The following is a 26997-nucleotide window of genomic DNA, read 5'->3' on the forward strand; positions in this document are numbered from 1 at the left end:
TGGTTCAAAATGAAATAAGTCCCACTAAAAATTAAATGGGAGTTAGTTCATTTCCTTCAAAAGAATTTAACAAGCTCTTTTTGGAATTTAAGGCCTTGTTTTTAACCATTAATATTCATTTAGAATAGAACATCATTATTTTGAAGGACTTAATCTTTAATAATGAAAAATGTTTTTGTCTGCCCGTAACAGAAAGTAATCTTAGTTTAATCTTTGAATTTGTTTTTTTTTAAACTTCAGATTTTTCAGAAAGTAATAAGCTTATAGCAATTGTCAAACTACGATCAGCGGGTTATCATAAATGTGTTAGTTGTTAGTAAAAAAAATAATACAATTATGGTCTAACACACGCACAATATACAAAACATAATTAACATTTAACTATTAGAGAACAAAAAATAAAATGAGAAGAAATATTAAGTTATTATTAACACGCCTTTAATGGAGAGATTGCATTTAAAGAAGCAGAATACGATGTTCATAGGGAGGCAGATCATCCCAAGGAAGACCCTTTAGGGCAAAGAGAATAAAATTATGTTGAATTGATTCAATACGTTTTTTATGAATTTCGTAATATTGAGTCCATACCTACGAAGAACATTCAAGATGAGGACGAACATGACAATTGTACAAAGAAAAAGTAACATAGGGATCATTGAACTCCTTTGCCCATCGTTTTATAAAACCAAGCATAGAACTTGCTTTATTGATAATAAAATTAGTGTGATGTGTAAACTCTAAGTTAGAACAGAAATAAACACCTAAATCTTTAAATGTGGAGACGCGACAGAGTTTTTACCGTCTGGCATTTTAAAAGGTTAAGTGAAAGACTATTTTCAACAGACTACCTCGTCCAATATTTTGTTTTTCCCCGATATTAAAATACTGTCAAAAAGTGACTCATTACATAAAACTAGGCTTAGTTTCTATTATTTTCCTAAAAAAAGTTAATAACAGTTTCTTAATTTTATAAAACTAGATGGTTAGTGCGCAGATCTGTCATTCCAAATGTCTTGGGTTCAATCCCTTCCTGTTCCTTCTAAAGTTTTAGTTATTTTTCACGGGTACTGCCTTTTCCGAAGATTTGGCAAATCTTCCAAGAGTAACTCATTACATGAAAAGTGCTTCCTCAAATTAACCGTTCGGATTTGGTTTAAAACTGTAGGTCCCCTCCATTCCTAAGAGCATTACTAGCACACAGAAATGGTTAAGAGTTGTAAGTCACTAATTCTCATTGGATTGATTCGCTACCTAGTTGTATTTATTTAGTTATCTGAGAAATTCTTACATTCATCAATCGGTATAATAAGAGACTAACAAAGTGTGTTGGCTTTTTCGGTCAGCAGCCACCTTAACCAAACCTAATCTAAATCTCGTTGCCTTTGAAGTATAATTTATTTCCTTTTAAACTTTGGGGGTTATGAGTGAATGCCATAGTTTTGATTTCTTAATTTTTATAGAGAAATTCCAAGTTTCACAATAATTTGCTATTAATCACCGATAACCAAACCATATAAAAGTACCGGGTATACATGAGACTTTGTTATTTATGAAGAGCTTGAGAGTAAGCTCATTTCCTTTAAAGTAATTTAACTAGCCCTTTCGGAATTTAAGACCTTGTTTTTATCTATTATACTATTGAAATACATATATATGTATACCTATTCATTTTACAAAATATCAAGTCCATTATAATTTGGAAATCATGTAAAAAATTTTGGGTCTGGACAAATTTTACACATCACAAAAATATTGTCAAAAATTTACTCATTTAATAATTCCGAAATAATACAGTATTTTTTCTTTTCCTGAAAACTTAGTTTTTTTTGTTTAATCAATAGGTGGTATTTTTTCAAAAATTTCATTTTCTTATGAATATTGATACATTTATGTCAAATACCTAAACAGTTTAACGTTCTAACTAAATAATAAAATTAGTTAGTTTAGTAAGCCCAATCCAAATTGGTGATTTAATTTATGGGAAAGCTTAGCTTTAGAAAAGAAAGTAAATGTAGAAAAATTATTACAATGAGCAAAAAGTAACTTTGAAAGTTTATTCTTTAATTGGACTGATTTCCTAAAAATTTATAATAGTATGTATGTGATTCTGTAGCCGAAACTTATCTTAAAATGCTAATTTAATTCTTGTTGGCGAACATTGTCCTAAGACTACAAATATACATTTTAGTGCCTTAAATGATAAGCAGTGACTTTTCTAAAGCTTTTGACCAACTAGCCACGGAATTATTTTATTTTAACTTAAAGCTCTTGCTTTTCCACCATTTTTCTTAGCTTGGATCAAATCATACCTTGGAAACAGATCATATGATTTAAAATTTAGAAATTGTCATTCTGAACCTTTTGTTGCTCAATCTGTTGTTCCCCAGGGGAGATCTTGGCCCTTTTCTATTCAATAATTGGACAATAAAGTCCACCCAAGATCGTATCCTTTTGCAAGCCGACATTGATAGTTTCACATTTTGGTGTAGCAAAAATAGACTCAACCTCAACCCTTTAAAATGCCATGACGATAACTTTTCCAATTTTCATGTTTGTCCTCATCTTGAATGTGCTTCGCAGGTATGGACTCCCTATTACGAAATTCATAAAAAACGTATTGAATCAATTCAACATAATTTCATTCGCTTTTCCCTAAAGAGTCTTCCTTTGGATGATCCTTATGATCTGCCTCCCTATGAACATGGTATTCTGCTTCTTCAAATGCAATATCTCAATCAAAGGCCTGTTAATAATGACTTAGTATTTTTTCATCAACTCATTAATGGTGAAATTTATGCACCTTATTTGCTATCTAGTTTACATTTGAATTACCGATGCGGTACTCATCACTACAACTAACTATGGGAAGAATGAAGCTTCAAGTCTAATCATCATTTTATATAACTTAAACTGTTCATCGATGTATTTAAATTTAAATAAGGTGGGATTAAAATCATTGTTTAGAACCAGTGCTCCACTATCGTAAACGGTCTCATTTTATGTTTTGTTCTGTAATAGTTAAATGTTAATTATGTTTTGTAGTTTGTGCGTGTGTTAGGCTATAATTGTATTATTTTTTTTACTAACAACTCAACTAACACATGCACTTATGATGAGCCTCTGATCGCAGTTCGACGCTTGCGACTTACTACTTTCTGAAAATTCTGAAGTGTAAAAAAAAGGTATTTTATTTCAACATAGTTTCAAGTGAAAAAAATTCAACTGCCATGTATGTGTGAATATATACGCAATACCCTAAGTGAATTCATTGAAAGTAACTAATCTCAATTCATTTTCATATTTAATTTTTATTAAACATCCATTAGAGTTAACTATTATTGATTTATTATGTATAATAATGTATATGACTACATAAATGTGACTCACACTACTTGCATAGCATTGCGACATATATGAATAACAATATGTGATGTAATCGAAATGAATATTAAATATGTTCACTGGGGCGTATACTCATTTTTTCATATTGTCTTTTAAATAACTAATTTTACTTTTTTCTTCGGTAAATTGAATTTAAGATCAATTGGCTCTTTGATTGTTTTATTTATGGCAGATTACATTTCATATTTTATTCATACACAATAAACCATCACTCCACAATTCCTAAAACACAAAACGATTATTTTACAATGGAAAGCCTTCTCAAATCACATTCAGAAGGCCTCTGTTGCCGCATTTGAAATGTGGGTCTCCTCTCGTACTCGATTAAGATTCAAACATTGTGTACACTCTCAGAAAACCTTGAGTATATATAAAACAAAAGGACCCACCAAAAAAAACATATTCCATGAGGGTCATTCTATTGTAATCCTCCTCCCAATTCCCTATAGGAATTCCCAAAAAAAAAGAAAAAAAAAAACAAGAAAAAAATGAAATCCTTTCAATGACAAACTGTCACCATTAGCATTTAGTTTTAGTTTAGCATAATGTATATGTGTAACATAAGTTTCTATAAAAATTCATTCATATATAAGCTAAATTAACAAAAAAAACTTACTAAAACTTAACATAATTAAAAAATCTCCACATTGTTCATCTCTGACATCTCCCCACAAACACACATATACAGACACACACACAGACAGATAGGAACGTAGGCAAATACACATCCACAATAAAGGACTCTTCTGTTCTATTTTCTCCATAATTACACATTCTTTGTGTGCTGGAAGAAGAATATGTTATTATGAAAAAGAAAAAATTAAAATAAAAAAAAACGAAAAAAATCCACACCATGGAGCCATGCCATGCCATAGAGCCATAGAACCATAGAGCCATGGAGTACTGAAGATAAGAAGCATCCATGAGAAATAAAAAGGACACGCACACACAATGTGCACTCCCTACAGCACCAGCGTGTGTCTTATATGGAAATGTAGGACATAGTGCTTTTGAATGGTGTTGTGTTTAGTCTTTTGCAGCTCTGCATCGGTTCTGCAATGGAAATGCAATGTATGTGGGCTACCCTATTTTATTGTGGGTTCACCACTCTGTCACTCCCACAACCCACACTATACGCCCCATTTCCCACACCCATCACCCAGAATGCTAATAGCAAAAAATAATAATAATATATCATTGTTAAATTAAAATTTATATGCAAATGGCCAGAAATGTGTTTCTGTAGTTTCTCAAGTCCGAAAGTAAAACAATAGGCCACGGATACAGACAGTTTCCTTCCCACACAAAAACCCTTAAGCTACATCCTACATAGGAATTATTAAAGATCCTTGAGATATACTCTTTCTATCTCTGTTGTCTTTGTCTTTGTCTCTGTCTCTGTTCCTCGCCCTAAGCTATATAGTGAAATTTTGTCTTTTCTTCGTTCTCCTAAGGGATTATTAAGACTCCTTGTATATCCTCGTATGTGCGCTTTTTATTAACAAGGGAGGAGATAGAGAGTGCGAGAGGTTTGTTGGATGTCTTGCTGTGAAAGATGATTGAAATTAAATTGTTGCACCATCATAAAGTTTATTTTGGTTTTGTTATTTTTCGGTTTTATTATGATTTAAAAAAAGTCATAATTTATAGGTCAAAGTGTTGTTGTTATATTAAATCTTTTACAGTGCTTTGTTAAAATATCATTACAAATTAATGGTTAATAGAAATCATTTACAAAAACAGTTCCAAATTTTGGTTTTCTTAGTAACGTAAAGTTACAAAATTAGAAGAGAATGCATAGACCCGTTTTTTTTTTAAACAAATTTAACAAAAATACACTAATTTTTTGAAAAAATATCGAACTTCAAAACTAACAAAGTTTATTCAAAATAGTTAAACAAGTTTCCATTATATATTTTAGACTAAACTTCATAAGCCAAGAAGTCTGACGATCCGCTTGGTATCTGTGAAACTTATTTGCTAGCATTTAAACTTTGAGAGTTGGTCTTAGGGGCCAATAATTTAGCATTTTGAAAGTGGGTCTTAGAGGCCAGTTATAGCTAAATCATAGTTTTTCATCATTGAAAATTTTGTTGCAAAATTTCAAAGCAATTAAGAGAGTCAAAGTTGTTGTTTGATGGCGAAATTAAGCTTGTGAGTAAGAGAGTTGTTTACTTTAAAAAAAATGCATTTTTTAACTCAGGTCTCTTCTTTTAGTTCATTTTAAATTTCCAATGATAAATTAGTTTACAATGAACAACTGATTGTTTATTTCGCAGTACGAAACATAATTGATTGTCTGAAAGCGTTCTAAATGTAAATAAATAAATAAATTGAGTGGTGCAACAGTCCCTTGAGAACTAGGGCCTAGTGACTTACAACTCTCAACCATTCCTGTGTAACCTACAGTTTTAAGCCGAATCCGAACGGCTAGTGCCTATTTTACTTAAAACTAATCTCTAAAACTATAAAACAAGTATGTAAGCTGGCCAAGGCTTATAACCCCATCCCGAATACCCACTATCAAGTGCCGATTGAAGCCACCAAAACTGGTTCTCCTGCTTCACCCTATCAGTTCGGTCCCGTTCGGACACAGCCCTACTGAATCGAAGGAGCTCTGCTCCGCCTTGTGCCATGACGTCCCGATTGTACAGGAGTCACCTATCCACGGTTTGTCGTCTGTCGTGGTAGATTAGGGGAACTGCCAATCTATCCTTTATCAGACCGCATCTGTCTAAAAAGAGGAATGCCTCTGGTAGAATGAAGCCGCTCAAGCGTGCACTTTCAAAATACTCGTCGTTCGGATAGGACGCCCCGAAAATTAAATTGTTAGTCGAAGACATAGCTCTGGCAATGTGACCTCGAACGAGTTTAATCACGAAATTGTCAATTCTGTTGAATCGAGCCCCGTTGTATAGGACCTTGTTGTAATAGTAATGCACGTAAGAGGATTCGGCTGTTCGATATAAGCCGGTAGAGCGTCGTGAACACTGCCCCTCAAACACCCGAAACTGCTCCATCTGGGAAGGGGCAACGTTGAACCACACAGAAGAACCATAAACGACATCGACCGTATGAGGGCCATGTTCTTACCTTCACTCTGGGGTCAAGCCGACTGCTGTGAAACAGCTGTTTCGTCAGAGCGAAGGCTCCTCTGGATTTGGTCAGAGCAGCATTTATATGTCTGATCTAACCAGATACCGATACTCGCTAATCGCTGCCCGTGAAGATCAACGATGACCATCTTGCGCCAATTCGTGCACGTATCCCTCGTGGCCCAACGAAGTCCGGAACAGAATTGCCTCCGACTTCTGGACATTTATTTTCAGCTTCTAGTCGTCGCAAAATCGCTGAATCTTGTCGAAATCAAGCTGCAAGAGAACAACCTCAATCTTTCGGGCCGTTCTGTACACTATTAGATCGGTGGCGTACACAATTGTCTTAATAACTTAGCCTTAGAAGTTACATTGACACTTTTGACAACAAACTTTCTACCGTTAAGCATATCATAAAGTATATACAACAATGGCTTTCTTATGCCAAGCCTGCTTAGTTTTACTCTAAGAGCCTCTAACCATACGGTGTCAAAGGCTTTTTCCAAATCAACCAGAACAGCACTTGTGCATTGTTGTTTTGATTTATTCCATTGCAGCATGAGTTGTGTCATGACCCGCCTTGAAGCCAAACTGTTTGTCCGGAATTATTTTGCTGTCCGCAGCCCACTTAGTCAGAGCCCTATTGATGATCTTCTCGAAAACATTGCTGATGCTCGGAAGAAGACTTATCGACAGAAGATTTGACGGGTTGGAGTTGGTCTTTCCCTTTTTCGGAACAACAGCGGTCAGTGCATTATTGAAGAGTGTGGTGTAAATGTCAATTGCCTCCATCCATTGATACCTGCTGATTTTTTTGTTTTTTTGTATTGAGTTCAAGATGAGCTAAAGCTTTGCCAAGGAATCGTCATCGAACCAAATGAAACCACAGTTCTGAGATCGCCATTGTGTCATATCATTTCGAAGGTAAAAGTGATTAAGTAAGGCTCTGTTTTCCAGGTCGTGGTTGAGGCGAATGCTAACATTCACATGGTAAACTTGCTGGAAAGCAGCTCCCAATGAATATCTTGTTGATTTTAAGGAACATACTAAGTTCAACACACTAACCATCACGCTGCGAGTACTACTCTGTAAATTAATAGCTTTCATTTATTGAGGCTATATTTTTAACCTTTTCAATACCCATATACCACTTAAACCTTGATCAAACGTGAAAAATGGCCCATTACGCTTCACTTACGAAGATAAACGTGACCGAAAGTAAAATGCCGATTCCACTCTCCCAGACTACCCGTAGCATGATGGTTAGTGCGTTGGACTGTCATGCAAGAGGTCTTGGGTTCAATCCCTGCCTGTGCCACCTTAATTTAAAAAAATAAATAATTTTCGCGGGTACTGCCTCTTGCGAGGAATTGACAAATCCTTCAAGAGTAATTCTTGTCATGAAAAAGTGCTTTCTCAAACTAGCCGTTCGGATTCGGCCTTAAATTGTAGGTCCCTTCCATTCCTGACAACAGTACTCGCACACAGGAATGGTTGAGAGTTGTAAGTCACTAGGCCCTGGTTCACAACGGACTGTTGCGCCACCCTATTTGATTTGATTTGACTCTCCCAGACTATATCCCTTTAAAGCCGAAGACAAACACTGTACAAAATTGAAAAACATTGGAATTTGTAAACCTAAAGAAATCAATAACACATTTACTTCCCTGCCCTTCTCTATCCAAAATAATGCACACATCCCTAAACATTATCAACATAATCTTGAAAACCCTGGTGATAAAAACCTTCAGTAGTGTTAACGAAATAGATTTGTTGGATAGTTGCATTTCACTTCATCCAAATCGATCGGCTTTGATGAAATTCATCCAGATGTCTCCGCCAAGCCTATCCTTCTTATACATATATTAAAAGCAATTACTCAAATGTTCAAAATCCCAAAGATTGCCATATTACCATTTTTCCCAAGATAGTGGAAAACATCTTTAACACCTGAAACGTAGTTGCTAACTTTTTTCAAAAACCAGTCTGACTTTCGCCCTAAACACAATCGCACAACTGCTCTTATAAATGTCGTTAAATACCAAAGACAAGTCATAGACAATTACAATACAAGCTTTCTTGTTTTATCAGACTTCTTCAAGGCGTTTGACACTGTAAACCATCACATTCTGTGTAGAAAACTTTAAAAACAAATCAATTTTCAATGTCTTTCATTCATCTTATTTCTTCGCATTTTAACCATAGGAATCACTTGCTTAGGTTCTCAGGCCTGTTAAGTATGTTGGGAACTCCTTAAGGGGCATAGGGCCTCTACTACGCCTACGCTCCATAGATCGGGTACGGTTTCCGGAGATGTGCTTCAGCTCCCTCCAACTTTTGTCTAGTAACGCTGATTCCGCCTCTACAGCGGAACTGTACTTCTATGAAGGACCTCATTTGATATACGGTTTTGCCAGCAAATCCTTAGGGTGTTACGAAGACATCTATTAACGAAAGTTCGCATCTTTCTTGTAATGGCTAAATTAACTCTCCAAGTGCTGCACCTATAAAGAAGCACAGATTCAACGTTTGTGCGAAACAGTCGTAGCTTTGTTCTTAAGCTGATAGAGTTATTCCTCCAAATTTTTGACAGCATACCGTATGCCGCTTTTGCTTTGCCGATGCGGCAGATGACGTCTTGTTGGATTCCGCCTTCGATGGAAATGATACTTCCAAGGTATTGAAAGCTCTCCACTTTAACCAGCGGTTGCGAGAAAATAATATTTGAAAAGATGGTCGGGTTCCGAGGCTGATCATTTTTGTTTTGCAGGAATTAATTTTCAGCCCCTCAATTTCTGATTCTCTCTGAACACTTGTTGTCAATTGATGGAAATCCATGAAATCCATCGTCCGCATAATCAAAATGCTTTAAATAAGATGTCTAAGTCCATTGTATCCCTCCGCTATCTGACACAGTACATCGCTTATCACCTACAAAAACAATATTGGCGACAGAATATAGCCCTATCTGACTCCGCTACGGATTTTAAAATCATCTGACAACCTACCATCGTGCAGAACCTGACACTTGGATCCATCATATGTTGCTTTAATAAAAGCAATTAGTTTTTCTAGGATGCCCTTTTGTTCATAAAGCTAACCAGATATACTCCCTGTTAACGCTATCAAAGGCCTTCTCGAAGTCGATGAACAGCAGGTGTAGTGGTGATCGATAGTCAACGCACTGATCAATAATAACCTGCAGGGCTTTGATATGATCAATACGAGAGGATCCAGCGAAGATTCCTGCTTGTTCGGCATTGAGTGTGTCCTCAAGGTATTCTCTGATGCGTCCCAGTATGACATTTGCTTTATTTTGGAAAAGGCAGGTAAAACACAAATTCCTCTCCAATTTTCGCACTTTGTTAGATCTTCTTTTTTTGGGAGCTTGACGATGATTCCCTTCTTTCACTCTTCGGGGAAGCTTTCAGTAGTCCAGACTTCTTTTATGAGCTTTATTGGCTTGATGACGTTGGTGTTGCTTGTAAAAGCTCTGCGGGAATTTCATCAAGTCCTACCGCTTTGATGTTTTTAAGTGCTTCAATTGCGGCAACGAACTTATCTTTACTGTAAGGGGCGGTGCGGATTCGGTGATTAATTTGTTCATTCACTTCAGAAGGCATCGGAATGAAGCAATAGTCGCAAATAATTGTGTATCAGAGTTCTTTCAACTCTGCCACATGCCGCAGGGCTCAATATTTGGTCCAGTTTTCTTCACAATACATATAAATGTTCTACCTTCAAGCATTGTTATTTGCGATGTTTAAGCTCGAAAAAGTTTTTCTTTGGGTCTCATGAAAAAGCAATTTATTAGGTCAATTAAGAAAGAATTCCGATCTTGTTGCGAACTATCTTATTTATACAAATAGGGAATAGGAAATAGTGAAACAATGGGATTGACCTAAATTAAACAACGTATTGGAAAATCCAGTGTGTTACAAAACCTTTGTTATTCTTTTTATAGTCTAGAGTCTATTACCATTTTATAGCATTATTTTTTGTAGCAGATTTCATAGAAAAAATAATTTTCATTTTTAAGGACTTGTTTTTCTATGTTCAGTTATTTGTACTCCCCGTGCTTATATTTACTAAGAAAAAGCTATTGTTACGGTTACCTATGTATATACGAATCCAATTTTCCCAGAGTGAACCGAAAATGTTTTTGAAGATCAAATTTGCTCAAAAAAATCATTAACCTTTGGCGAGTTGGGCCCTTGTTCTTAACGCAATGTATTGCTACAGAACTTATTTATTTAAACAAAACTTTGTATGTATCTAACTAGAGCTTGTTCCAGTTTTAGTTTTTTTGGTACCATCACTTTGAAGTATAAATTCTAAATTAAAATAGTAAATGATAATTCGGTTAAAGTAAAAAGTGGACATACGCCCCAGTGTACCATTTTAAATTTTTCATTTTTAAACAAAATAAAACTAAAACTTTGAAAATCGTTTTAGACCAAATTTTTCAAATTGTTGTATGATAGTTCTTTTCAAATGCTACAAATATTTTAACTTAATATTGAAGAAATGGATTATGGGTTTGAAAATCCATCACGAATTTTATTGAAAAAAGCTACTTCATGTATCTAGGTAGCCTTAAAAAGGAATTGGATTTTAGAAAGCAATATCTCAAAAACCTTACTTGATTCTTGTTATTATTTTATTTATTTTTATTATAGAATACATTTATTTGACGAATTCATTTTCACAGTACTGTTGTGTTTTTCAAAAGTAGTACAAAGTACACAAATTTCCATAATAACATACCTATACTACGTTCATATATAGTATGTTTGAAAACCACTCTTACTTCGTTTCGCTTACACACAAGCCTAGAAACATCAAGGATTTGTAATTGCATATCTGGAATAAGTCGTTTGTACTTTTTCTTCTTTTTTTTTAATCAACGTCACTTTGTGAAAAGATTTTGTTGTGTGTTTTCCCCCTTCCTGACTCTTTTCCTCTAGAAAAATAAAAAAAAACTACAAATCTGTCAATGACTATGAAGAAAGATTTTTGTGCGAAAGGGTTTAACTGATGTAGCGGTATATATAGTATTAGAGGCAGTAAACACTCTATAGTGGGTTGACAAACGACTTGTTGTTGTTGTTGTTTATGTTATTTTGAATATAGGACAAAGTATTCATTAAAAAAGTTCTCGGAAAATGATTTTTTTTTCTACTTGATTCCCTCGTAGTTTTGAAGTAACTTTTAATTTTGACTTTTTCAAAACGGAATGATTAGAAAGTTTTAAAACAAAAAAAAACGAACTCACCGACTTGATTAAGGTGCTGACGTGCCGAGTGACTTACGGTTAGGTATGCCTAAAAGTTTTGTGGTGTGACATTTAGTGACATTTGTAATGTTCTTCCTGATGTTAAAAGTTATAATTTGAGAACATTGGAAACTTTTGTAGGTTGTTATTTATTTAAAGGAATGTAATAAAATTAAATGTTAAGAATCTATTTAAGGTTCCCTTTTGTTTTATTAATGTCTAAAGTTGCTGTAGGTAGTTAGTGCCTGCAATAATTGAATTGCAATTAGTCGAGGTTTTTGGTAAATGTTTTTACCAAAGGGTGACATATCTAATGAATATCTAGGCCTTCAGTATACATGCATAGATTCATTTGTTTGTGAACTATGGGAATGAGGAATGCTTCGATGAAATGTTTTTCCAATATTCAGGAATTTATGACGCGCTCATTATGCAAATTTTAAAAACTTCAAAGATATAACACTTTAGTCACTTGTCAAAATGTACGAAGTATAAGTTCGTTATTGGTTCCAATGAACTTTTTTTGGTTAGATAGTATGCTTTTCTTTTATCTGAAGGAGTTTTCTTCAACGCTGGAAAAATCATAATCTTATTATTGCATAATAGCACTTATGTATATACGTCCCTTCTGTTCATAGTCATCAAAACTTTTATTTCAAATCGGAAAACTACAAAGTAAGCCTCAATTTGTTGTCCAACTTTTGTGTTGTATTCATTAATGATATTTACTTGAAGCTTGAAGGTTAGTTCGTAGGACTTTCATGCCAGAAGTCTTGGGTTATATCTTTGTCTGTGCTATCTTAAAAGTTTTTCACGGGTATTGCCCCTTGTGAGGTATTGACAAATTCTCCAATTGCCATGAAAAGTGCTTTCCGAAATCTGACGTTTGGATTCATCCCTGACATGACACGTGCACAGAAATGGTTGAGAGTTGTAAGTCATTAGGCCCTAGATCTCTACTGACTATTGCACTGTTGTTATTTATTTTTTTAAATGATGCTTCGTCTAAAGAGTCTTACTTATTGAAAAGTTAAAATTTGTCGACAAACGGACCTATCACTAACATAAAACTTACATAATGGAAATACATTTTTAGGGGGTAGATTTTCTCTCATTATTTTCCTTATTTTCTCAATCCTTACTGTCAACTGACAAATTGTTTTTTTTTTTTTTTTTTTTCAAGGTTGCCAACTCTTAGTTACACAAATAACAATCAATTTAATACGTAGCCATAATATTTTGACAGCATTGTCTAATATTTTGAAATGATCTTGTGTTTAGCAGTTTTCTTTTTTAATTTCCTGGTTGTCTACCATTCAAAAGAAAATTATTTCACCTTACTTCACAAATATTTTGAAAATAAATTTGTATTGTTTCGCTTGAGTGTTATAAATTTAACCGGAAACGTATTTTTCAATAACATTTTCTTTATTCCTAAATCGGAAATTACTTTGGTAAATGAAGTAATGTTTTGTTCACTAGAGGTTCATTTTTGAAACTATTGGCTCCCGTCCCGTTTATTTGTTTGTTAATTCGTCAAATACGCAGGTTTTACTTTGTAAAATGAAGCATTTTAGGCGATTTTTTAAATTGTTACTAAAATGTATGCGATTGGATTTTTATTTTGATTTTAACCATCAGCTGAAATTAATCAGAACACATTTCCAACGACATATTGCCTTTTTCTGTTAAAACTTTGTTTTAGCATAGATACTTTTGGGCTTGTGTTGTGATTTAGAAGTCAAAGAGCGAAAGTTTTGATCATATTCTGACTGTGAAAGGAATTTGGACGGATTCCCTTTAAGCATGACTATAAGTAAGAAAAATAAAACATCCAAAATGTTTCCAGAATATTTTAAGAGTGCCTATGAAGACTTTTTCTCATCAAATTCTCGATTGTCGAATATCTCTTCAAGCTCGGAATAATTTCTACACTTGGGTATTATTAACCTTAAAATGTCTGCAGCACTTATACCAGAAAATATTTCTATCATATCCATTTTGTATCTATTAAATATTGTAGTTTTCCAATCTAATGGAAATACGCTAAACTGTCAGAAATTCCAAAATTGTTTGAGTCTCTTGAATATGATATTCTTTGTTTTAATAGCTCTTCTGTTTTCTGTAGTAATGAGCATTGTTTTGTAAAAAAAATCGATGGAAGCAGATCTTCTTGAGTTTAGAAATCTACAAGTTGATTGGGTATTTACGGATATCAGTAAGACATTTGACAAACAAAGCCATAATATACCTTTAAGAAAATTGGAGAAAATTGGAATTAATGACAAGATTATTTCTTAGATGTCATCACACTTAGTGGCAGATATCACAGTGTTGTTTATAAAACTAATCGTTCAAGTAACCTTTTAACTCTGGTGTTCCACAGGGAAACCGTCTTGGTCCACTGTTATTCGTTTTACTTATAAATTACCTTACTTGCATTCTACTGAATTCAGTGACATTAATGTATGCTAATGAAGTACAAATATTTTAACCAATAATATTTTTAACCGACTGAACCATTTCAAGACGACCTTAAAAATCTATGGGAATGGTGGAGTACTAATCCTTTGTTATTGAAAATTGACAATTGTAAAAAGATGGACTATGATTATTTTCTAAACTCAACGAAATTGGAAAAACTTACTACTCTTTTAGACTTTGGAATATAACGAAAAATGTATTATTACATAAACGGCAGATAGCCATGTCCGTATTCTTAAGATTATAATTGTATCAACATCGAATCGAAAAAAATAAAGAATTTATCTATCTATCTATCTATCTATCTATTATTACATAAATATAACATGGCAAAACATTAAAACTGAAAGTTGTCTATGATTTTCGAAGAAGCCTTGTACAAGGGTTCGGATTCGATATAAGACTAATGAACGCCTTCTGAAAAGTATATCATGAGGTTTTGGTGTGTTGCATAATAATGCAAAAAAAAAACTAAACGCAAAGTACAAAATTCCATTTAAAGTATGCGAAATGATAACTTTAAAAAAATAAAAACTTAAATCTAAAATAGTTTCTAAATTAAAAGACTTCAAGCCATTGCGTGGAGGCCTGCGCATAACAAGACATATAACATCGAGGAACTAAAAAGATTCAAACAATAGCTAATGTCATCACTACAGGGACCCTTCGATCCATCCCTATGCCTTAAATTTTATTCTGCACTTCCTACCAGTATAGTATTGTGCAGCGAGCTAAGGTTTGAAAAAACTGCTAGTTTTATAGACCCTATGGGCATAGCAACACTATAATGAACTGATTCGAACATATATTTTTGCAACATCAACACCAACTACTGCAATCCCTGCCTCGAACCTTAGTAAAGATTTTAAAGTCATCTTTCCTGTCAGAAAAAAAATTGAGAATGGCGTGGTTACGAAAGACTTCGATATCACTATCTTTACTTACGGCTCAAAGACGGAGTTGAGTCCAGAATCTTCTCTGAGTCCTCAAATGTGTCTAAGTCTCTTCGGCTACCTGATTTTCTCAGTGTATTTCAAGCTGAATTACTAGCAGTCAGAGAAGTATGCTAAAAACTCAAATCAAACTCAAACCAAAATAGAAGCTTTCTGCATTAAAAGCCAGGGGGCTATATAGGCCACAACAACGTCCCCTGTACTGGGCCAACAATATCGGGATAAAGTATCCAGCCTAAATATCAACCTCCGTGTTGCTCTTTTTTTGGTTTCAGGTCATAGTGATAAAAATAAACAGGCTGATGAGTTTGGCCGGCATGGATCGGCCCTTCATAGCTCATTCTCGGAAAGGGTTTATATTCATCTTGGAGCTAAAAAGGGCAACATTTTTTCAATTTTTCTGACAGAATCCAACCGCAGGCTGAACAGTCTAACCGACTGTTATCCAGGAAGATATGTCCTACCTATAACAAAAATCGTTCTATCGAATTTTTATGCAGACCCAGGCATAACATAGTCAGGGTCACTGCTGTATATACGGCACATTGGCCGATAGGGAGCATGCAGCAAAGTTGGTAATCCCTTAAAATACTCACTGCCATAGCTGCGGACACCAACTGTGCTTCACTTTTTCTCTCCAAGTGTCCTATCCTGGCCAGTTCTAGAATGTTAATCTTCAGAATAGCATTCCTTAAAGATCATGATGAAATTTCTGGGATGAAAATCAAAGACCTGATTTTCCTTCTGAATGCGACGAAATTGCTTTTTTTTGTCGGTAATTTTTGTCAATATAAATTCGTCATAAACTTATCTTTTTTTTTCAAAACATAGGTCCAACGAGTTGCTGGTATCAAAACGGTGCCTTACAGAGCTTATTGAGTCACAAGCAAGGGCTGCTTCTAACTGTCATCTCCTCCTCAAGCCAACAAATTGTGAAATAATAAATGTTAACCTATAAAATTTAACCTTTAAAGACTTGATGAACATCAATTGAATGAATGAATAGTTGATGTACAAAAACACGGTCTTACCTTATTAAATTGTATAGACCTATAAACTGATCTTCCCCATATAAAAAAGAGTGAAAGTTCACCTCCTAAAAAAACAATTTCGCTTAAACTTTTACTGTTGTTCAAATTTAAAATGGAAATCAAAAAGGAAAACCCCAAGCATAAAATACACTCCTGTTTTAAATTGTATATCTTTCTATATATATTCTCATAGATACATACATATGTATCTACTTTTCATATATAGTTCACTTTGAAATATACTTGTATGTATGTGTGAATTACACGTTTGGTACTTGATTTGGATTTAACAACTCACAATCAATCATTTCCACAAATTTAATAGCCTTTTTCAAGTCCCATTCCAATATATCGTTCAGCTACTATCATATGCCTCCCTCCATTTATACATATGACGACTATTTCTGGATTTCTTTATAAAAAAAGGGATGCAAATTGCCAAGTGATATATATCCTTCATTGAAAAGCCATCATTATATTGATGGCACTTTACAATCTACATTTAAAAAATAGAAGTAGAAAAAAGACCTTCTCCATTTTGTATGAACTAAAATTGCTTTGCTAACCCAGTTTGATTCCAAAAAGAGACATGAGCTTTTTATATCCTTTAAGCAGCTTCTGCTATTGACATGTTGGATATTCAATTTCAAGTAATTTTGTTCAATCGGCTCCACAACCAAACCGTTCATTGGGTTTGGTTCGGTTCGGTTCGGCTCTGTTCTACTATCTACCTATACTTGTCCTCATCCTCCTCCTCGTCGTCGTCGGTCGTACTCGTACAACAAATAATAAAAACTAATCAAGGATTCAAATCCGCTTTTCTCTATTTTACTTTTTTTCTTTTTTACCAAATACAATAAATTCTTTATTACATATGTAGATATGTATGTATATTGTGCATGTAGATATCTAGGTATAATGTAGATATGTATATGTACTTCAAAAAATGTATATTCTAACCATTTTAAATTTCTATTCTTTTTAATATTGGAAAAAAAGGCTGCCTCACCCCGATGGGAACCACAAATTGCAGTTCTATGTGAAGCTGGACAAGTTTTTCAACCACAATTTCTATCCGAAGAAGGTCGATGGGTAACGGACTTGAGCAAGAAGACTCCAAGCTCAACATGTCTCCGGGACAAAATGGATCTTTTGGATTACTGCAAAAAGGTTTGTACATAATATACCTACTTACATAAACTATAATGGGTATACTATATATACTTTGGCATGTTGTATAAAACCTAGGATACGGATACAGATACGGATACGGATACATAAAATATACATTTTAGAGATACACAAATAAAGTATCTACGCTGCTGTAGATACAAGTAGAATGTAAATATTTCCTCTCTCTCACATGTTGACTCCTAATGATGCGCGCTGCTATCCCAATATAGAATTTTAAATTAGCTCAGTTCAAGGCTGTTCCTCCTCATGCTCGTGTTCGTAGTACCTACCTTATGCACATTCACATACCTACATATGTTTTTATTTTATTCTATCTACTATTTTATATTTGTTGTCCTTTAATGACTATGATGATGACGATGAAAATGAAAATGACGAGAGAATGATGATGATGATGCTATAGGAAAAAGGATGTGCGATGATGTTGGCTCGGCTCCGGAAAATAGACCCTAGAAATATTTTTTGTTCTTATTATAAAAAAAGTAAAACGAAGAAACGGAAAGAGAAGAAGAAAATTTATGTTGAAAAGGACATTATAAGCATGGATTGCCTAGCGGCGCGGCAGTCCTTTGTAGGTACACATACGTATGTACCTACCTACATATTTCCATGTGGGCGGTTTGTGGGTGAAAAATCAATACCTATACCCGTGTATTTTATTTTCTTTCTCTTTTATCACGCATGAAGAATTTAATAAAGTTTTGTAAGTTTATACACAAGTCTAACCTTGGAGTATAAAAATATATCCTTCCTTTATCATCGTCATCATATAGCATTCTGCTCGACAAATAATAATTATTGTGGTATTAAACATTTTTTTTACCTTCCCCTATGTACATATGTACATTTATATGTATAAGTATCCTGTTTGTAAAGATATCGTCAATTTTCTTTGTTTGTTTATTTCTATTTGTCTTTCTTTTCTTTGCTTTTTGTATTGGACAGGTCTATCCAAATCGTGACATTACCAATATTGTTGAGTCATCTCACTATCAGAAAATCGGAGGATGGTGTCGTCAGGGAGCTATGAATTCGGCCAAATGCAAGGGTGTCCATCGATGGATTAAGCCATTCCGGTGTTTGGGTAAGTTTCAAAAAGATATTGATTGTAGTTTTTAAAAAGTTGCAAGAATTTATAACCAATTTAATGTTTTAGCCACTTTATATTTTTATGTTTTTATAATTCTTCTTTGTTTGTTTGGTACTTTTATGGGCAAAAACTGCTGAATGGATTTTAATGAAATTTTACAATAACATAACTTAAGGAAGACATTCCGACTATCCGAAAATAACTATTATCAAACACCTTCGTAGTGGAAAATGTCATACAATTATGTATTACAAACGGATTTCGTGGTACGGACTTTCGGAGTTCACAAAAGTATCCGTTTCGACAGGACTAAATGCCTTAATTGTACAAAGTACACTCCGTTGTAATTGAACACGCTCATTATTTTAAATACTCTTTGTTAATTTTCTCTAAATATTGTGGGTGTTTTTTCAATTGAACAATTACTGCCTTAAAATGTTAAAAATAAAATTCCGAAACAATTTATTTAAAGAATCTGCTATTTTTTCCCCGACTTGCAAAGTGTTTCATATGCAAAAAAGAAGCTTGTTTTTTGAGTATAGCGAAAAGCTAAAATCGATTTGCTTAGAAACCAAGACCTAACCGGACGTGCAATATATGATAAGATTGGATGAAGTTTTAATGGCTTTTATTCTTACTTAAAAAAGAAAGATTCGTACGGAAGAACATGAGGAGAGGTAAGAAAACCGTAGCAACAGCAGCTTATAGACGAACAATTTTATAATGTACATCAAATTCTTTTGCTTCTGTGAGAAAAATAAAAAAAAAAGTTTGCATAAAGGGAAGTCGCTCAACAGTTTTAAAAGTTACCAAAATTCAAGCAAACTTAAAGGAATGAAACTTAAGAAAAAACCGCGCTACTTAATGAAAAACGGAAAGTTTGGCGATTAGTTTTGAAGACTTCAATAAGTGGACAAAAAATGATAACACATAGTCTTTTCAGACGAAAAACAATTTAATTTTGATAAGGGCAGTGCTTCCAACTTTTATTTCCACAATTTGAGAAAATAAGAAGGTGTTTAAAGTCACAGTCGTGAAGGAGGTGTTTTAATATGGGAAGCTTAAAGCTATAATGGTAACAGTAAAGCTTAATCTCATTACGTATAAGTATGACTGAATCTTGGAAGCAATTTTTCCTGAATATTCTAACATTTTTTGACAAATAAACTTGGCAAACCATGATAAGGCGAGAGGAACACTATGAGTCAATGCTGAGGATATGAAAAGACCACTTCGGCAGACTGTATAACGGCAACGACTAACCGCATTCCGCTTTCAAGCAGGATGATCGATGCAACATAGACGACGAAAGCCAACAATCCCGTCCTCCTGACTTAGAAGAAGTAAAGATTGCCATATCTAAGCTGAAGTTTAACAAAGCCGCTGGAGCGGATGACTTGAATGCCGAGCTTTTTAAAGCAGCGGGAGATAAGTTGGTTAGGAGCATGCACCAACTTATCTGTAAGATATGGTCGGAAGAAAACATGCCCGATGAATTGAACCTTAGTATTGTTTGCCCGATCCTAAAAAAACTGCACCAGCTATAGAGAAATCCGTCTTCTTAACATCGCTAACGTTAAAGCCCATTGTCAACAACCTGATAGTGTGGTTTCAGTGTGGTTTTAGACTAGAAAGTCAAGAGTCGATCAAATATTACGGCAGATCCTGGAAAAAACCCAAGAACACCAAATCGACACCCACCATCTTTTCATCGATTTCAAGGCCGCATATGACAGCATCTACAGGGACGAGCTGTATAGAGCCAAGCCCAGTTTTGGCATCCCTGCCAAACTCGTCCGTTTGTGCAGGATGACCATGGAGAATTCACGCTGCTCCATAAAGGTTGGAAACAACTTAACAGAACCTTTCGATATCAAAAAAGGTTTTAGACAAGGTGATGCGCTGTCATGTGATTTTTTTAACATCGTGCTTGAAAGAATAGTGCAGAGCTCACATGTCAACACTAGAGGCACTATCTTTCAAAAGTCTGTCCAATTACTGGCATATGCTGATGACATTGACATAATCGGAAGAACTCAGCGTGATGTCAATGGAGCTTTTGTGAGTATTGACGCATAGGTGGCAAAAATGGGTTTAACGGTTAATGAGGGCAAAACAAAGTACATGCTGTCGTCAAGAAAGGACCAACAACACCGAAATCTTGGTCAAAATGTCATCATTGACGGACGTAACTTTGAGGTAGTGAAGGACTTCGTCTACCTAGGCTCCGCTGTAAATGCAGAAAACAACACCAGCGCTGAAATCTAAGAAAGCAATTGAGTATTAAAGACCTCTCTCGAGAGACAAAAGTGTCGCTATATAAGACCCTTAACATCCCCGTCCTGCTAAACGGTGCAGAAGCATGGACTATGACAAAAGCGGATGAAATCATCTTGGGTCAGTTCGAGAGAAAAGTTCTTCGTGTGTGGAAGTGGAGGAGAACATGGAACGACGAGCTGTACGGTCTGTACTGCGACTTAGACTTACCCAAAAGGGTAAAAGTCCAACGACTAAGATGGCTGGGTCACTAAGAACGCATTGACCTCATCCAACTTGAATTGCGAAACTGGAGATATCTAGCTAGGGACAGAGCTAGATTAACACAGGGCTTTAGGGCCAACTTAAGTTAGTAAGTAAGACTTGGCTGTCATGTCAAGCATTGAGGGGACCTGCAGTTCAAAGCCGAATCCGAAAGGCTAATTTGAGAAAACACTTCATGACAAGAATTATTCTTGAAGTATTTGTCATTTCCTCGCAAGCGGCAGTACCTGTGAAAAAAAAAACTTTCAGTTGACACAGGCAGGGAACCCAAGAACCATAATACCACCGGTACTATAAAAGAGTAATTCATCAATGACAAAATTCGACACACGATGAACTACTTCTAATGCAACACCGTGGAATTCGGATCCTTTCCCGTCCCAATAGGGCTAGGGACCTAAACCATTTTTCTTTGGTTTGCTTTAAATAGAATTGTAGTTTATATCGAATTTAAGACAACACAAATTTAATGGTTACTATTCATTAATTGATTAATTAATTGTAGTACCCGTAGCATGATGGTTAGTGCGTTGGACTGTCATGCAAGGGGTCTTGGGTTCAATCCCTGCCTGTGCCACCTTAATTTAAAAAAAAAATAATTTTCGCGGGTACTGCCTCTTGCGAGGAATTGACAAATCCTTCAAGAGTAATTCTTGTCATGAAAAAGTGCTTTCTCAAATTCGCCGTTCGGATTCGGCCCAAAATTGTAGGTCCCTTTCATTCCTGACAACAGTACTCGCACACAGAAATGGTTAAGAGTTGTAAGTCACTAGGCCCTGGTTCACAACGGACTGTTGCGCCACCCCATTTGATTTTTGATTCATTAATTGAAAACTCGCTTTTGTCGAAAAAGCATTTTCTAATATCGAAGTGAATTCTAAGTTTCCCTACTCTTTTGTCACTACTATGAACTAACTTCTAACTTTTCAAAATGTTCCTCAAAATTAAAAAAAAAAAAAAACATTTTAATGAACTGCATAAATCAAGTTCCATTGAAGTATGGTTATACGATGTTAATGGATTAAAAAACTTCTACAAAACTAGACATTTTTTAAATTGAGATTAATCGACCCGTTTGGGAAATTTTCAAAATTAAAAAAACTTTAACTTCTTTAGATGTGTGGTTTCAATCTGGCAACACTTTTTTCGGAGTTGGTATTTTTGACAGCTGTCACTTGATTTATGCTCAGTTTGGTTCGCCTTTACATTTTGAATAGACTAATTTCTAAACAAGGTTTGAAAATCAAATTTAACACTGTTAGTCTATTTGTTGTAGAGGTGACGTCGCTTGAAGAGAATATTTGGCGCGTTGCGCTCTTAAGACCCCAGCCGCTGCAAAAAGTGGTCGAAAATTGGGACTCCCTTCTGGTATTTATTTTAAAACATAATAGAAAACCCGTATCATTTATTTCTTCTTGAAAACCTCGCTCCTAAAAAAACACCCTTTTATTAAATATCGCCAGCAAATCTTATTAAATATCAATTTAAAAATGTAGCTTTATTTTACATTATTCTCCAACCCTGAGTGAGTGTGGTGGTAATGACAATGATTCCGATTCCGTTGAACAAAAATAGGAAGACTTAAAAAGTAAACAGCCTGAAAATAATAACAGTTTCCTAACAATGACGAACAAAATCTCATTTTCAAGACAAGAGCCACCACATTCTATAAGCATAAGCAAACTATATGCATATATGCTCAGCTCAGTGCATACTTTAGAATTATCCAAAAAAAGAAAAATGAAAATGAAAATAAAAATAAAATCGACTGCACTTGAAGGAAGAAGACGGCAGCTTTTAAAGCAATTGTAAACACTTTTCCGTCTGATTGCAATTGAAATTCTAGCTCACAAAATGGAGAGATGGAGACTCAATGAGAATGAGAATGGCGACATTGATTGCAATAATTGTATTCATTTCTAGAGAACCCTTTTTTCTTTTTCTGCTTTTTAAACGAAGAAAAAGGACGAACACAACAACAACTATAACAAAATAAAGGAAATAAAAATGTTTTAACAAAAGTGGCACAAAATGAAAAATGCAAAATAAAAAAAAGTTCCAGATTTTTCATTCCTAAAGTGCCAGCAATTAGTGGAGGCTTTCAGTTTTATGTGATGCAAAGAAAGTATAGTTTTATAATATTTTTCTATTCTTAGTTTTAAGGCATGTACTTGAGGATGGATTGGTCTTGTTTGGTGCGCTTTTGAATCATGAAGTGATCATTTTGATTCATTCTTCATGGATGGGTTATTTTTGTCAACTGATGGAAGAATTATTTTTCTCTCGAATGCATTTTCTTCGTCTTCTGCATATAGATTATGGCAACATCTTTAAGTAAATAGTTTTTCTTTCTTCTTGGAAAATATGTTAAGTTGTTTTGAAATTAATATGAAAAGTGTGGAAAATAATTTAAATGCCTTTTAAGGACATTTAAATGATGCTGTAAGTGAAAATTCTATTTGTAGCTATAATTGTTTTCAAATTAAACGAAAGTAATACGACTTAAGTAATTTAATGTAATGATGATGATGACTTCTTAAGTCACATTAATGTAGGAGTACAGATACGAACAATAATCTAGGACGTTCTACATAAAAATGTATTTTAGTATGTCAAGATGGTTATACGATTTTATTTAAAGATACAAAATAACCTTTACCTTAAATAATTAGATTAAGAACATTTTTGCCTCTTAAGCAAAATGGGAAGATCTTCCAATATTGGCGGAACTGTCAAACGTCTTAATAACATCCAATTGTGTGTCCGTTGCCAATGTTATATCAAGTGAACATTGTCTGTTTAGGCGATTGAAAGACTATAGAAAAAAATCAATTGTTAAACTCATTGAAAGGAATTTTTCTTGACAGATGACAAAGAATATGTACATTTGTTCTAGAAGTGAAAACAATAGGTCTTGAAAAATAAATTTTAGAAAAGAGGCTGGGATCCGATCCACACTCTTAACTTCCCATCTGCACCTGTCTGCCGATTTTTATAAAACTTTAATAATATATCAATAACAATATTTGGTTAGAGGGTGATTGAATTTTAAGGGCCAATGTTGAATGTGAACCAAACCTAAACATCAAGTTTGTTTCTGAATTTTATTTGATATTTCTTAATCTCAGACTAACTCAATTTGAAAAGTGGACAGATACATAATCAAATAACGCGATAAAGTTATTCGTTCTTATCATAAAAATGGGCGTACGAAATTGGAATGCATATCGTTCACTTCGTGATTTTTTCGGTCAATTCAGTCGTCCAAATGTGCATAAAATTTGGAGAAATAGTGAATTTGAGCAAACCGGGTCCTTAGGAGATATGAAAACATCAATGTATCTTCGTAAAGCTTGTACTACAGAAAATATTGCTATTGTTTACTATAGTGTAGCTGAAAAGAGCTCTCGTCGTTTCGTCGTGCCCAACAATTACACCTCTCACGCTCGTCGTTGATGAACATTATGCATATAGACTTGCGTTTTCATGCTTACAAGGCTAAGTTGACTGAAGAACTAAACCCTCTTGAGCATTTCAAGCGTCGTCAGTGGTTAGAATTATGGCAAGAAATAGCAGCAGTGGATGATCAATTTAAAGAAAATCATCTTCAGTGATAAAGCAAATTTCCATCTCAATGAATTACTCGCGCACATGAATGGTTAAGAGTTGTAAGTCACTAGGCCCTGGTTCTCAACGGACTGTTGCGCCACCTAATTTATTTTTGGATTCGCCAGTAATGACAATCCCAAAGTGATTGCCAAGAACCAATCCACCTACTAGTAGTGACTGTTTGGTGCGGTTTATGGGCTGGGGGCATCATTGGACCGTGTTTTTTTTCCAAAATAAGGTCGGTCAAGCAGTTACTGTGAATGGTGTTTGCTAACGTAAGATGATAACGAAACTTTGTATGGCTCGGATTGGAAAATATGGATGTAGACGATATGTGGTTTCAACAAGACGGTGTAGCTTGCCACACAGCTAAGGAAATAATGCTTCTTTTGCGTGAGAAGTTGGCTGCCAAGATCACATGATTTGAACGGTTGGGCTTCTTTCTTTGAACTTATTTGAAAGAATAGGTGTACGTCGATAAGCTAGCAATAATTCAATAGCTAAAGATGATATAATTCTTCACATTAACGACATTTAACCAATTATGAAGGTGAATGAAGGTGTGCCGCCGAGATCACGGGGCGACCATTTTGCCGATATTTTATTACATACATAATTGAACCATTAAAATATATTCATGACAGAAAGATATCACAATAATTTCCTTAATATTTGTGTTTAATTTAAAATCAATATCGGGCCTTAAAATTTAACCATCCTTTCTTTTCGTTCGTCAACAAAAATATTCACTTTTTTAAAATTTCTATTGTAAAAAAATTTCTTGAGATATAAACGTACAAATATCTTTGATTTAGATTCTAGGGACCTTGAAACGTCGAGACTAACTACTAGTTATATAATTTATAAAATTTATAGTGCATTTTATTATATAAATGTTTAAATGCACTACGAAAAAAGTGGTAAGGACTTAGAAGTCACAGTTCACACTTTTGGTTCGTTCACAAAGCACCTGCAAAAATATAAAACAATTTATTTGTTAAAGAATTAATTTGTCCTTTCAATCTCGACTTTAAAATATTTCTATCACATCAGTTTTCAGTTTTTAAAATATGCATCTTTAAAAATGTTAATGACAACTAACAACTGGTTTTTGAAAGCTGAGTTAAAACTCAACATTTTTCTAAGTATACAATTTAAATCATTTTTGTATCTTACTACTTACAAAAACTAATTCTGTAAATTCTGAAAATCTTAAATTTACGTTCATAGTTTTGAAAAATACGTTTTGAACTTAACTTTAAATGCTGGTTTCGAATCCAAACTTTAAATTTGAATATTTGGTCAAGTTTAAAACATTATTTTTATTTTTTGTAATACAGGGTCCGGCAAAAAGATCTCCCATATTTTAAAAGGCACTGACAAATAAATAAATAAAATAATCATTTAGGTCAGAAACAGGTGTCCCACAGGGTTGCATTTTGAGTCCCTTGGTTTTCTCGCTCTTTATAAATGACATTGAAGATAATATACCAGGTGGTGTTGTTTTTGGTGATCTAGTTATCAAGGTGCTACTTTATGCGGGTGACCCTGTTATTTAAATTGATAATCCTGTGACGCTTCAACTCCAAATTAACAAGTTAAAACAATATTGTGATTTGTGGGACCTTCAAATAAATACTGCGAATTCTAAGATCATGATATTCAGACACCATAATAGCAGTGCACGTAATGACCGTTCTTGAAACTTGAGCTGTTCATATATAGAAGTAGTGAAGGACTTCAAATATCTAGGTTTCACAATAACACACAATCTGAACTTTCGAAGTCATATAAGAGATAAATTGACCGCAGCAAAAGCAGGTATTAACTGTATGTGGTCAAATTTTTTCAATACCAAAATATAGATCCAGCTTCGAAATTTAAGTGTTTGATTCAACCGTTAAAAGCTGCCTTTCCTATGGAAATGAAGTTTATGGCTACATGCAATTAGACGAAATAGAAACTATGCAAAGATATTTCTTCAAGCGTATCTTAAGACTCCCATCTAATACCCCCAATTATGCCATACACGTTGCGTTGGGACTACCACCAATTTTTTAAAGAATCTAAAAGCGAATGCGGACTATATAATCTAAGTCATGCAAAGATCTAACAACAATATGCCATTTTACATTCAATAAAATAATTACTTAGTTTTAAACATTATATCCGTTAAATACTGTCCTCTATTATTAATACATTTACGAAGCCTTTGCCGGAAGTTTTCAATTGCTAATCGAGTCATTTGTGGTGTAATGGCTGCCACTTCCTGAGTAATTGCATCCTTAAGTGCTTCCAAAGATGTTGGGCGATGAGTGTAGAC

The 26997-nt window shown here is 34.4% G+C and overlaps 1 protein-coding gene across 13 annotated transcripts in view; it reads left to right on the forward strand.

Annotated features, from left to right (window-relative positions):
* Positions 1 to 26997, forward strand: part of LOC129943398 (amyloid-beta-like protein) — a 64625-nt gene that overhangs the window by 19793 nt on the left and 17835 nt on the right. For all 13 annotated transcript variants that reach the window (XM_056052806.1, XM_056052810.1, XM_056052809.1 and 10 more), the window contains exons 2-3: positions 17240 to 17410; positions 18380 to 18518. In XM_056052806.1, coding sequence (XP_055908781.1) covers positions 17240 to 17410; positions 18380 to 18518 — 310 coding nt within the window. The remainder of the gene's footprint in view (positions 1 to 17239; positions 17411 to 18379; positions 18519 to 26997) is intronic.

Source organism: Eupeodes corollae, chromosome 1 (genome assembly GCF_945859685.1).
Source record: "Eupeodes corollae chromosome 1, idEupCoro1.1, whole genome shotgun sequence".
In the NCBI taxonomy this organism is placed as follows: domain Eukaryota; kingdom Metazoa; phylum Arthropoda; class Insecta; order Diptera; family Syrphidae; genus Eupeodes; species Eupeodes corollae.